General features: G+C 36.2%; 2 protein-coding genes across 5 annotated transcripts in view; one reads left to right on the forward strand and one right to left on the reverse strand.

The window, feature by feature from the left end:
• Positions 1-14548, forward strand: part of LOC113519928 (uncharacterized) — an 82287-nt gene extending 67739 nt beyond the window's left edge. For 3 of the 4 annotated variants that reach the window (XM_052902262.1, XM_052902265.1, XM_052902263.1), the window contains 4 exons: positions 755-828; positions 12705-12813; positions 13527-13741; positions 14400-14548. In XM_052902262.1, the coding sequence (XP_052758222.1) occupies positions 755-828; positions 12705-12813; positions 13527-13741; positions 14400-14499 (498 nt within the window). In that variant the 3' untranslated portion in view covers positions 14500-14548. The remainder of the gene's footprint in view (positions 1-754; positions 829-12704; positions 12814-13526; positions 13742-14399) is intronic. The other variant, XM_052902264.1, reaches the window with a different exon arrangement.
• The window catches only part of LOC113519922 (unconventional myosin ID), a 295622-nt gene that overhangs the window by 47703 nt on the left and 233359 nt on the right, over positions 1-14560 (reverse strand). The window lies entirely within an intron of this gene.

The following is a 14560-nucleotide window of genomic DNA, read 5'->3' on the forward strand; positions in this document are numbered from 1 at the left end:
AGTTGACTTAAGCTGCGATTTGTTACAGCATAAATATCTAATAGCTATTTAATTCTTGCACGCGTAATTTATTTTAATAGTGCTTCGGGTGCTTATTTTTCACAGCGGCAAGAAGGTGATATGTATTGATGTGACTTGTTAACTGGATGAGCTTTACAGACTTCCAATACGCTCACCCAGGAAAGCATCAGTACAATAACACATATAAAAAGGAATAATAATACATTTAATTAAATGGGATAATATTGAAAAGATTTAACTCAACTAGAAATAACATTAGATCCTAAATCTTAGAACACAAACACTGTGATCATTCGACGAAACTCCAGCAAGTTGGAGACAAATACGTTATTACTGATTAGGCTTTTACTTGTTTATATTTTTTTAGACTCCATAGTAAGTACAGTCTGTGCTTAGTTTACGTCCGACTAGATGGCGCTGTTTTTTTTTAATGGATGATAATGGAATTGTAACCCCGCCTGCGCTATTGGTATACACCGGCGGAGCACCAGTGAGAGGTGATAAGTGAAAATGACAGAGCAAGTCAGTTAGCCCATCGTGATAAAATAAATCTGGAATTCAGCACGATGGTTTCCAGGGGGGACCGCGTGGAGGTCGACATGACTGTGTGTATTGCTAGCAATGGGACTGGTAGTCCACATTACTAACAATCCCTCCCCCCTGCATATAGTGTTAGAGTGTCCAGTGTTTGTCCAGTGGTGTATTTATTATTTGTTCATTTCTATTTGCGCAGACGCCGATGGTGACGCCGGCCAGGTGCGAGGTGACGACGATTGTAAAGCAACTGTGCGGTGGGGATGCCACAGGGTAAGATACTTGGACCAGTATTGTTTAGTTTTAGTAACAGTAATTCAAAAGAATTGAATCAAAATATAAACAAACAAATTATAAAGTCGATAAAAAGATAGTCTGATGATGTCCAATGGTAGTACGAATAAAAGATCGAATGATTAATATCGAATGTTTTGATTTGGTACAAATTACGTTTAGAGAGTGTTGATGGTGTGTGTGTGTGATGATGAGTGATGAGTGACGATGAAGGAGTGGTGATGATTCCAACAAAACTTCTTTACCTTTGTCATTTTTTTTTATTTATTTATTTTATTGCAAGATGTATTAACATTAAAATTATGTTACTAACTATTTAGGCCATTGTTGTCTTAACATTGTGATTATTATTTTAACTACCTGAAAAACAGTTCCTAATGGCACACGCAACGATACCTGACACATTTTGATAAATATAAAACTGAAAATAAAAGATTTATAATTTGTTTTTTGATATAAGATATATATATATATATATCTTATATATAAAATTCTCGTGTCACGGTGTTTGTTACCAAACTCCTCCGAAACGGCTTTACCGATTTTTATGAAATTTTGTGTGCGTATTGGGTAGGTCTGAGAATCGGCCAACATCTATTTTTCATACTTCTCCATAAAAATTTTTTTTTTATATTTTTAACATATTTTTCCATTTTTATTTTATTATGATTAAGCATTGAAAAATACACACAACTTTAAATTTTCATCATTTTACGATCAACCCCTGTCTTTTAATCGCGATTTTTATATTTCGCATTAAGTGGTAAAACAACGTTTACGGGGTCAGCTAGTAGTATATATATATATATATATATATATATATATATATATATATATATATATATATATATATATATATATTGTATTAAAAAAACTATACCCTAATAAAAAAGAGTTCAATCATTTAGTAAACAAATAGTTATCATTCTAAAATCTAATTTAATATTTAAATTTCACAACTACACACATAAAAAATTACTAAATTCCGAGATAAATCATCGCGTGTCTATATAAGGAATTCCATTAAATGTTCAACCACAGTAAGGCGCGCAAATCTTATGCTCTCTTTCTATTACCATTTAAGAAATAGAGACAAAAATATAGTGTGTTGATCGGCAATGCGTTACCAGAATGTTACACCTACGCTTTATTTCCCATATACAAATCGCTGACTAATTGCTAGAGAGGAAATCAGCGTTCACTCAAGCCGATATGTCTTTATTTGGTAACAATTAAAACATTTTTTTTAAGCTATAAATTTTGTATACACATGACATTTGGACGTAGGCTACATTTTACTACTATTCCATTTAGTGAACATGTCACAGTCATGTGGACGAGGTCGCGGATGAAAGCTAGTCACAAATAATTGTCCTTCATTAACTCAATAATATTTAGGTATTTATTTTTTGATGAAAATGGAATGGTAACCCCGCCTGCACTAACGGGATACACTGGCGGAGCACCGTTGAAGGGTGATAGATGAGAATGAAAACAGGCCGGTTAGCCCATCATGATGAATTCATCAGGAATTAACCATGATAGTTTCCAGGGGAAACCGCGAGGAGGTCGACCTGGTTGGGTATATTGCTAGCAATGGGATTCTTAGTCTCCATTACTAACAATCCCTTTCCCCCCCATATTTTGGTATTTAGATTTCATTGCGTGCGTCTCGTTAATACGAAAGGCTACAAAGTATTTTTTTCTTTCTTTCCGATTTAACAAGTATGAGGAAAAAAGTCGAAAAAAATCGAATTAGCAATGAAGAGGTCCTGCTTAGGGTTAAGGAAAAAAGACAAATTATTAGAACTATTGAGGACAGAAGGGGAAAAATGTTGGGACACTTGATACGACACGACGAACTTATGAACATTATAATAGAAGGTAAGATAGAAGGAAGGAGGGGGAGAGAGAGACCGAGACATAGTTACATCAGGCAGATCAAGGAAGGAGTTGGTGTCGTGTCGTATCAAGAGGTGAAGAGACTCGCTGAAAATCGTAGTGAGTGGCAAGAGCTCCATCGATAAGAGCGCAGCTCTTAAATAGATAGATAGATAGAGGAAAAATGTGTTGTTTCAAAAATCAACAGTTGAATTAATAGATTATCTAGGTTCTCTAACAAACAATTGTATTTATATCGATAAACTCAAGCTTACGTATTCACATACGTTTAATCCCAGTACTTTGGAATGTCTAGTATATTCCGCATGTACAATACATACAAACAAATGTTTGTTACTGATAATTATTTTTATATCTAGAAATATATTTTTCCTTAATATGACTGTTGATTAGCAAAGTCGACTAGTTAAACTTTAGACTTATCTCCTATATAACTACATAAAACCAAGGACGAAATTTTAAAATATATGATTTATATATACGTAAAAATATAAATATATATCAGGACCGTCCATTATGGCAATCTATGGGGAAGGCCTATGTTCAGCAGTGGACGGATAATGGCTGAGATGATAATATGTGTTTCTTCCCTGGGTCCATCTTTTTTAAACGGTTTTATTTAGCTCGACCTGTACGGTATTTATTTTTATACAACTTAGAATGGCAAACAAGCTGACGGCCCACCTGATAGAAAGTGGTAACCGTCGCCTATAGACATGAGCAGTACCATGGACACAGTAGAATAATTTTTTCGGAATAATTCTTTCGGTACGTACCCCCGGCTGTCACTATCGTATCCCACATCTTTCCACATAGTGACACCCTATCTATCCCTTCCCGTGGACTGCTTTAAAATCCTTTCAAAATGTACTCAAAAATCTTTTCAAAAATTCCAGTCAGCAATCCTGGCATTGCCTACAATACCTGGGCAAGCCCAGGTACTGTATGGCCTCCAGTTCGGAAACTGAAGGTTGCACATGTTAGAAGGCATTGCGGAAGGCAGCTGCATCCCTATTAAAGCATCACTAAAGCCTAACTGCTGATGCCAGGGAGGAAAGGGATTGTTAGCAGTGGAGTTTGACAGCCCCATTGCTAGCAATATGCCTTATTAGGTCTATCTCCACCTGGAAACCATCGTGAACAATTCTTGTGGAATTCGTCACGATGGGATAACTGACCTATTTCATCCTCACCTATCATCCTTCACTGGGGCCCCGCCGGTGTATACCGATAGCGCGGGTGGGGTTACCATTCCATTATCATCCAATAAAAAAAAAAAAAGAAAACTGCGGTTGCCAACCCGCCTGACAAGCGTGGCAACAACTGTCAAAATTCCAGTACAGGGACTTCAAACATTGAACAGTTCATATATACCTTTATTTTTATATAATCAAGTTTACAAACAAACAGCCAAGCAGATCTTTATCAATTTTCACATAGTCCCTAGTGACGGTTGTTGCATTGGTACGATTAGATAGATATTTCAATCGAATTAAGTATGTGATAACATTGCCAATTTGTGTGTCACGCATTTAAAGAAATTATCTATATGTCACTATTTCTTAATAAAAATATACACTAATCCCCCATTTGCGTAATGTTCTAAAAGTGTGGAAACGCTTTATCTTTATTATCGGAAAGATAGAATAATTTAGGAATTTTTACTTTATCAAGTTGTTATTTTTCAGTATAACTGTCCAATCACAATTCTTGCCAAGCCCGTGTTTTCCTTGTTTCAAATTATTTATTTATTTATTATTTATTTAACTCTTTATTTCATAAACAAAAATATATAATGACAATTGAACATTTTAAGTCAAATACAGTGACATAAAATAGAGATTAAAAAAAAAAAAAAAAAAAATATATATATATATATATATTTTATACAACATAGAATGGTAAACAAGCTGACGGCCCACCTGATGGAAAGTGGTAACCGTCGCCTACAGACATGAGCAAAAAAAAACATGAACTAACAAATTCATTTTCGAATTTATAATATTAATAAAGGTGTCAACTTTAATACTTAATATTCGAATGCATACGTTGCCAGGCAACCTTTGGGTCGAAATACATATCATATATTATCAATACAAGATATAAAAATTTATGCATTTATATATATATATATATATATATATATATATATATATATATATACATATCCATAATTATTTAATTATACCTATTTATATACGATAAGAGATATTCATAAACATATTATTTACCTGTTGCAAAGGAAATAATGTTATTTTACGTAAAAGAGATTTCGGTTTCGATTTTTGATGGAATAACATTTTTTTTTATATTATACTTTGTTATGTCTACAGGCGACGGTTACCACTTTCCATCAGTGGTGGGCCGTCAGCTTGTTTGCCATTCTAAGTTGCATAAAAAAGGTGCTCGCCTTACACGAATCATGATGGCTTTGCATTACCCGCCGAGTTTAATACGCCTCTCGCATTGAGAGCGTAATATTAACAAAGGTGTACTATTTACATCGGCGGGTTATACTAAGCAAATCATATTATAATTCATGCAGGGTTTTAACCCCATAGGAATCAATAATGTATATAGATAGTAAACGACTAAATATTCGAAATAAATATATGCATATTAAATAAATAACTAATTAATACATTAAATAAATAAAAGCAGTACTAGATTTAAACATTTAGATTATTAATGCGGAAAGCTTGGTTGCTATATGACCCGGAACCTTATCTATACGAAGTGAAACAAGTTGAATCATTGGGCAATCAATTGGATCATTATTATCAAGCTAATAAATTTAAAAATATAGATTAAAATAAAATTATAATCTAATCATTTTAATGTTATTAATCATTAGATATACCTTCCCGCGACTGTGTGCTTATTTATTTATTTATTTAATACTTTATTGTACACATCAGTTATAAAAATATGACAGAGGTAAACAAAAGTACAAAGGCGAGCTTAACTCTGATAGAGTTTTCTTCCAGCAACACTCAAAGTGGAAAGGAGCATCAACGTCAGCTTTGTAATAATTATTGAACACTAACGCCATCTAGGAATCTTTTTCGGAAACAATTTTTATGCATTATGCAGTTGACACCTGACGCAAAGTGATAATCGTTGCCTATATACTAATAATTTGTCTCTTTTCCTTAACCCTCCAGCTAATTTTCTCCATTCTTCTCCAGCACCACATTTCAAAGGCTCTATCTATTTATTCATTGATCTATTTTTTTGATGGGTGAAAATGGTATGGTAACCCCGCCTGCGCTAACGGGATACGCTGGCGGAGCACCAATGAAGGGTGATAGATGAGAATGAAAACAGGCCAGTTAACCCATCATGATGAATTCATCGGGAATTAACCACGATAGTTTCCAGGGGGAACCGCAAGAAGGTCGACCTGGTTGGGCATATTGCTAGCAATGGGATTCTCAGTCTCCATCACTAACAACCCCTTTCCCCCCTAAGTTTCCTTCTGAGTTAATGTCCAAGTCTCACATCCATACAAGCTACATAATGTTTAGAAAAGAATAAAACCTTCCAATAGTGGGAGACCTATGTTTATCAGTTAACACATGATATTATGATGATGATGGGCCGATTTAAATGATTCTTTTTTTTTTAAATGGCCAGTTGCATATTCATATTAATACGTTATTGCCATTATCATCCACATTGTCCGTCGCGTCCTCGAGGTATTACACAGCCGTAACTGTTATCAGGACAATTTATTTCAATTACTAACTGTGCCGCCTACGGTTCCTATACAGTTTATGGCCCTTAAAATACGCGGCAGATAACGCGAGGTCACATTATTCTATTCCGCAGTGTTGCAATAATATGCGATTATCACCGGATATCGAAAATGAAACAGTTTTTAAGTACTTTTCAAAGATAATAATAATATTGGTAACCATGCCTGCGCTATCAATACATGCAAATGGATGAATGCAGGTCAGTTGGCTCGTTTGTTGAGTGAAGAATTTGACAGGAATTAACCACGTTTTGAACTGTGAAGCAGTTGTGTTTGCATGGCTGTGTTTCGGTTTGAAGGGTGCGATATGGCGCGAATTTACAGGGTACAGAGAAATAATACCTGAGTGCTCAGGAATGGCAACGCATGGGGGGTATCATGGGCGAAACAGTATACTCTGTTATGTCCATGCTACTGCTCATGTCTATAGGCGACGGTTGCCACTTTCCATCAGGTGGGCCGTATGCTTGTTTGCCACCTCAGTGGTATAAAAAAAAAGCAAACATAAAAAAAATACAACCGAATTGCGTACTTCGTTCTTTTTGAAGTCAGTTTAAAATAAACTATTTAATATAGCATACAAGTTTACGGCTTACTCAATTAGTTATATTGTAGTTCTATCCTTCTCTCTCATAGTTTATGAGTTACATGTCTGTCGATCAATTAAATAAATTTACTCTTGTTAGAGGAATCGAGATATGGCGTTGGAGAATGAGTGACTTCATTTCCCAAACTATATATATATATATATATATATATATATATATATATATATATATATATATATATATATATATATATATATATATATATATATATATATGTAAAGACTGACTATTGTAAATACTAAATATTGTTACCACATGATGGTAAGTCAACGGACATCATCACCATATCAGCCTTTAAATGTCCACTGTTGAACATGAGCCTCCTCCCATGGAGTATTGCCAGTAGTTGCCACGCTTGGCAGGCGGGTTGGAAACCGCAGTATGGCGTTGGAGATGTTTAAAGAGAGACGCTGTTGCCCATCCCTCGCTCTCTCTTAGTCGCTTCTTACGACACCCACGGGAAAGGGCTGGCCTATTCTATGCCGGGACTACTACACACGACTGGAGGGAGAAGGGATTGTTAATAATGGGGATAAATAACCCCACTATATCAGGTCGACCTCCACGCGGTTCCCCAAGGAAACTATCATGGATAATTTTTTGATGAATTAATCACGATAGACCAACTGATCTGCCTTTCCATTCACATATAATCGTAAAACCAGTCACCCCATTGTCAAGTTTGTGATACCATCGATGATGTGTATAGTGTTTTTTTTTAATCCATTAAAAAAATTGAATGGAATCCCATGTCTACACTTACGATATACACTGGCGGAGCACCAGTGAGGAATGACAGGTGAGAATGAAAAGATAGGTCAGTTATCCCATCGTGATGAATACATCTGAGATTTAGCACTATGGTTCCCAGGGGATTTATTTTTTGATGGATGAAAATGGTATGATAACCCCGCCTGCGCTAACGGGATACGCTGGCGGAGCACCAGTGAAGGGTGATAGATGAGAATGAAAACAGGCCAGTTAGCCCATCATGACGAGTTCACAAAGAATTAACCATGATAGTTTCCAGGGAGAACCGCGAGGAGGTCAACCTGGCTGGTGGGTATATTGCTAGCAATGGGATTCTTAGTCTCCATCACTAACAATCCCTTTTCCGGGATTTCAGGGGAGATCACGTGGAGGTTGACCTAACAGGGTATATCTCTAGCAATGGAACTGGTAGTCCGCATTACTAAAAATCCCTCCCCCCTGCATATAGTGTTAGAGTGTTGTATAAACTCGATGGAAAGAGAAGAATCCATGCGCCACTTTAACTTAATAAAATATTGATCTTATTCGACATATATTAGCTGAACTTAAATAAACTGAAATTTTTTAACATCTCTCTTAATTATTGGTGCACATTAGTTTTTCTCTTTCCGTGATTAGGGAAAGTAGATACAATTTTATCTAAGAAATCAGTTTAGGGTAAGACAGGATTGATATACTTTTTTTTTTATACAACTTAGAAAGGCAAACAAGCTGACGATCCACCTGATGGAAAGTGGTAACCGTCGCCTATAGACATGAGCAGTACCATGGACATAACAGAGTATACTGTTTCGCCAATGATACCCCCCATGTGTTGCCATTCCTGAGGAATCAGGTGTTATTCCTCTGTACCCAGTAAATTCACGCCATATCCCACCCTTCAAACCGAAACACAGCCATGCAACCACAGCTGCTTCACGGTTGAAACACGAATGAGACAGAGGTACCCAAGCAATCGACCTGAAGAAGGTAAAAGCCCTTAAAATTGAAAAGTAACTTCTAAACGGTAGACTGTAAGAGATTCCACTATAGTTCAAATCTCTCTATTACTTAATCTTTTTTCATGAGACCAATGCAAATAAAAATTTACCGCAAACAATATCTAGAGTGGCTACTGCGCCCCAAGTCGTTTGTCATTTCCGACAAAAACTATATTTGGCCAGCGCATTAGTACCATCGCGTTCCATTCCCTGCCATACTGTCAGTCGTCATATACAGGAAGGTCAAGGCTGAGGGATCGATTGGAACCACCAGGGAAGCGAGGTTTCGTGACTCGCCCGAGTTCGTTTCCACTATCCGTATCTCCCATCTAATGTTCTGTATCGGTATACGAAATCAATTCTGCCGTGTTCCCGGCAATATTACAATGGTGAACTGTCATTGTATTTAAATGGTATAAACGGTATTGTATTTGGTAAATTTTGAATCTGTGCCAGAAACCCAAATAAGTTTAGTAACTACGTTGTTACTGTTAAAACGTACTTATTGTTCATTAGGTAAAAATCGCATTGAATACATGCAATTCTAAAAATATTGAATTCTAAATTCGAATTGAAAACATGCAATTCTAAAAACATTGAATTCTAAATTCAATTTGATAACATGCAATTGTAAAAAACATTGAATTCTAAATTCAATTTGAAAACATGCAATTCTAAAAAACATTGAATTCTAAATTCAATTTAAAAACATTTAATTTTAAAAACATTGAATTCTAAAACATTCAATTCTTAATTCAAATTAAAATTATTGAATTGTCATTTGGATTTATTAATTAATATTTGAATTATTTCAAGTACCCAATTTAATAAAAACTTGTGAGCCTTTATGACAGACTTTGCTTGGTAAGAAGCAGTTTTTTTGCTTCGTAAAAAAACGGCAACCTCAATCGCACGATATTAATATGAGCAGGACCCAAAAAAATATATATATAACTCAATTACGAGCCGAAGGATGGGCAGTAGGGTCCCTCTTACGTTATATTCAGTAATGGGCAGTTAAAGGCTGATGTATGATGGAAGTCGCATAAAACATAACCTATTCGTTTTAGAAGTCGTATAAAACATGTACGAGTACGTACCTAAGTACGTACCGCAAATTTGATTGAGTGATGGATAAATTAGTGAGATCAACATCGCATTGGTCAAGGCCGAGTCAATCAGAACTGCATTGCTACTAGAGTAGATTACCTCACAGACACTTAGATCAAACAATTTGCCATTAAATGCTATTTCTGTCCATGTGTCCGTAACGGGTATTTTTCGGTACGCCAGGACCACACGGCAGCAACTTTGATCACTAACAAGTTGGTTTTTTACATTCCATAATGTTACAAATATATCCACCGTGCGTTTTTCAAGGCGCTTTCTTCCACGCACAACCACTCTTTGGGATCAACTTCCAGCTGCAGTATTTACGAACCGATACGACGTTATAACCTTCAAGAGCATATTCCTTTTTAAAAGGCAGCACACCGGCAATGCCTTTGATGCTGTGGGTGATCATAGGCGGCGGTAGTCAGTTACCATCGGGTGAGCCGCATGTTCGTTTGCCCCTTGTGTTGTAAAAAAATATATATATTACAATATATTTGCCGTATGAACCCGGTATAGAATGGGCCACCCTCGTGGGTGTTGTAAGAGATGACTAAGGAAGCTTAATGGTCAAGGAATGGGATGGAGTCTAACTGCGGTTACCAATACGCCTGCTGAAGTCTGTCTATAGGCAACGGTTACTATTTTCTATCAGGTGGGCCGTCAGCTTGTTTGCCATTTAAAGTTACATAAAAACATTATGTCTTCAATTGTCATAATCTATAAAAATATAAATAACACGCAGTTTTTTTTTGTGGGATGTCATTTGTGTAAATGAGGTCCCAGGTTGAATTACAGGGCAAGTCAATTAAGAAAATGAACTTTTCAGAATTAACTCAGGTCTAGAAATACTCAGTGCATCGCCTTAGTTTCGATCTCTGGTTCCTAATAAAACAGGGTATCCCAACTTGAGGATCAAACGATATATGTGTGTTGTGAAAAAAACACATACGTCGTTGATATATATATATACATATATATACACATAGTTAGGTAATTAGTTGAAGGGACCGCTCATGACATCATAGTTAAGAGTACATATGGCACGGGAGGGGGACCAACCCCTGGGGCGACACGTCTAGACGTGACATAAAATTTATTCGCCACGAATGTCATTTGGGTCACCAGGAAAAAGAGAACCCTCAGTAGGTCAATCCTGTGGAGATTTTCAACCGATTTATTTATTTTATATATATAAGGTACTATAACGACCATCATCCAGGGTTGAACAGTTTTACACTCTCTTTCAATAAAAATTCAAAATGTTACCAAATTTTGTACAAATTACTACTGAAACACTAAAGTGAAATTTATAATAAATCGAAAAAATTTATCGTTTAATCTGTTTTTGATTTGTACTACTGTTGGACATCAGTCACATGATTTTGTGGTTATTTATTTATTTATACAATTGAAGGGTGGGATATGGCGTGAATTTACTGGGTACAGAGGAATAACACCTGAGTCCTCAGGAATGGCGACGCATGGGGGGTATGGCGGGTATCATGGGCGAAACAGTATACTCTGTTATGTCCATGGTACTGCTCATATGTATAGGCGACGGTTACCACTTTCCATCAGGTGGGCCGTCAGCTTGTTTGCCATTCTAAGTTGTATAAAACATACATAAAAAAATATTTCCAAAGTGGGTTGACATCAGGCAGGCGGCTGGTCGTAAAACTATAAGCCAAATACTTAATAATATGAAATAATAATACTCAGTAATATGAATAAAACCATATTACGCCGACCTCAAATAATAACTGGGATAAGGGCAGGAAGATGATGATGCAATGTACGCAATGTATATATATACTTCAACATGTGTATAATTTATAAGTACTTGTAGGCAGGATCTCGGTCTCTTATAGTCTATGATCCAGTAAAGAATATAACTAGAATTGTCTATGATTAGAGCTCATTACCGTTTCGCGCTTGTCTCTGCAATTATATTATAGTTATTCAGTAAATTATAAGGATATATTGCACTTTGATATTACTTTGATATTAAAGACACTTTTTTTTAATAGATGATAATGGAATGGTAACCCCACCAGCGCTATCGGTATACACCGGCGGGGCACTAGTAAAGGATGATAGGTGAGGATGAAGCAGGTCAGTTAGCCCATCGTGACGAATTCAACAAGAATTGTTCACGATGGTTTCCAGGGGGAACCACGTGGAGGTCGACCTAATAGGGCATATTGCTAGCAATGGGGCTGTCAAACTCCATTGCTAACAATCCCTTTCCCCTCGCTGAGATACTATTTGCGTGTACATTATTTATTAGACAGTACATGCTTATATTTAACTCAAATACAACATAAACTTGACAAGCGGGTCGGCAACCGCAGTTAGGCTTTGGTGATATTTTAATCTCATACTTATACTGGCATGAATTTACTGGGTACAGAGAAATAACACCTGAATCCTCAGGAATGGCAACGCATGGGGGGTATCATGGGCGAAACAGTATACTCTGTTATGTCCATGGTACTGCTCATGTCTCTATAGGCGACGGTTACCACTTTCCATCAGGTGGGTCGTCAGCTTGTTTGCTATTCTAAGTTGTATAAAAAAAAACTCATTAAAAGGATATACTCCTTTCAGATAAAAAAGAAAACAGGAGGAGATACTCACCTCCTTCTTTTTAAAGTCGGTTGAAAATTAGATGATTGTAGATATTTACAAACGCCTGCGCATGTTTTTCTTCTAATATTTCAGTTCTTGTAACAGTAACAGGAATGAGAAAATAACAGGCGCTAAAAATGCTCAGCTGGTCTGCATCAGCGGCGAGAGTCCTCGGCAGCCCAGTACACCGCAATTACTACGGGTCGGTACCTACTAGTATTTCATGCAACCTAATTTCATTTATTATTATTATTATTTTCAGACTTTTATAATTACATTTAACAATATGGTTTACTTATCTGTTCCTTGTATAGCCAGTGGCCGAGTATGGGGGCCAGAATACCATTACACAGGGTATCCTAGTATGGATTCTGTCCACTTCCAATGGCGGTCTATATATATATATATATATATATATATATATATATATAAATTTTGTAAAATGAAGTGCCAGAGCTGTTAATAAACTGATACAAATTTTACCCCCGATTTGTACCACATGAAGTTTAATTTCTTGCATACGACGTGCTTGCTATAAGTCTTTCCGAATTTGGCATGACTTCTAGCATATCAACAGGTAATTTATTCTTACACGCTAGAAATCAAGTGGTTGTGTGTAGAGTGGTTACAGAAGAGTGTTCTCTCGCTAAGGTTCAGACTGCGGAATGAGCTCCCTGCTGAGGTTTTTCCCAGAAACTACAATAGGGGGTTCTTCAAAAAGGATATATTAAGGGTTCGTCATGATCGGCAACACGCAAGTGACATCTCTAGCTTATGGGGTATAGCCGATGGGGCTGCAGTGATCGTTTGCCCCCAGACGGGCTGTATGCTTGTTTGCTACCTTCGTGGTATAAAAAAATATGTTTTAGAATAGTTATAATAAAAATTTTACCTTAAATGATATTTAATCCTTAGATACTGGAAGAGACTATTCAGAAGAAAGCCCCCAAGCCACTTTATCAAAAACCTCCTTCTATCAAGGATGCAGAACGTTTTCGGCTCACGTTCAATATTCCAGAGCAGACGGCCGACAAGCTATTTCAATACAGGACCCAATTCGTTCAGCACATGCTCACAAGTCCCATGTATGCCAACAGTGTGGTTGGAAAGCCATGGGAGGTGATTGGCAGGTAAATATAAGTTATAGAATGTTTATGGTATTTCTGTTTTTACCTGACTATGATATACTAATAAAAAGCTTAATATATTGTAGGACAAAAGTAGTCTATGTTCTACTCCACCTCAAACCAAATTTTCTAAAAGATTGGTAAAAGCCGGTTACAAACAAAGTCATTTTCATGTTTATAATATTAAAATATATTATAATTAGTTGATCATTCACTGTGTGGTCCCGGTATAGAATGGGTTATCCCTCCATTTCCTGTGGGTGTCATAAAAGGGGACTAAGGAAACATAATGGTCGGGGGATGGGCAGCAGCGTCCCTCTTTAAACATCTCTAAAAACTACTGGCAAAACCCCTCTTATGGAGGAGGCCTATGTCCAACAGTGGATAATTAATGGCTGATATGATGATGATGATCATCATCATCATCTACAATCGTGACAAATATCTATCAGATTGTTACAATAGTGGTTACGAAAATGCTATGCTTGTATGAAAATTATCTGTCGTTTGAGGCGACCATAACACCAAAAAAATATAAAAATGCAATTCAGCAAATTTAATAAACTTCTGTATGGACAGAGAAGCTAATCTTTATTGCATGCTAACTAAATTATTTTAATGATAAATTTGCTTAATGAAATAATATATAAAATTTTTGCAGAGTCTCCGAGCAAATAATTGATGATTTATTATTAGGATGTGCCAATGAAATGGAACTCAAAGAAGTCATCCAACGTCTATATAATCAAGAAATTAATTGATTATTGTCATATTTTTTTTTTTATATTTCCTTATAAATGTTACACAGTTTTTCAGTAGTTT

Source organism: Galleria mellonella, unplaced genomic scaffold (genome assembly GCF_026898425.1).
Source record: "Galleria mellonella isolate WM207_F2 unplaced genomic scaffold, CSIRO_AGI_GalMel_v1 utg89, whole genome shotgun sequence".
NCBI classification, from domain to species: Eukaryota; Metazoa; Arthropoda; class Insecta; order Lepidoptera; family Pyralidae; genus Galleria; species Galleria mellonella.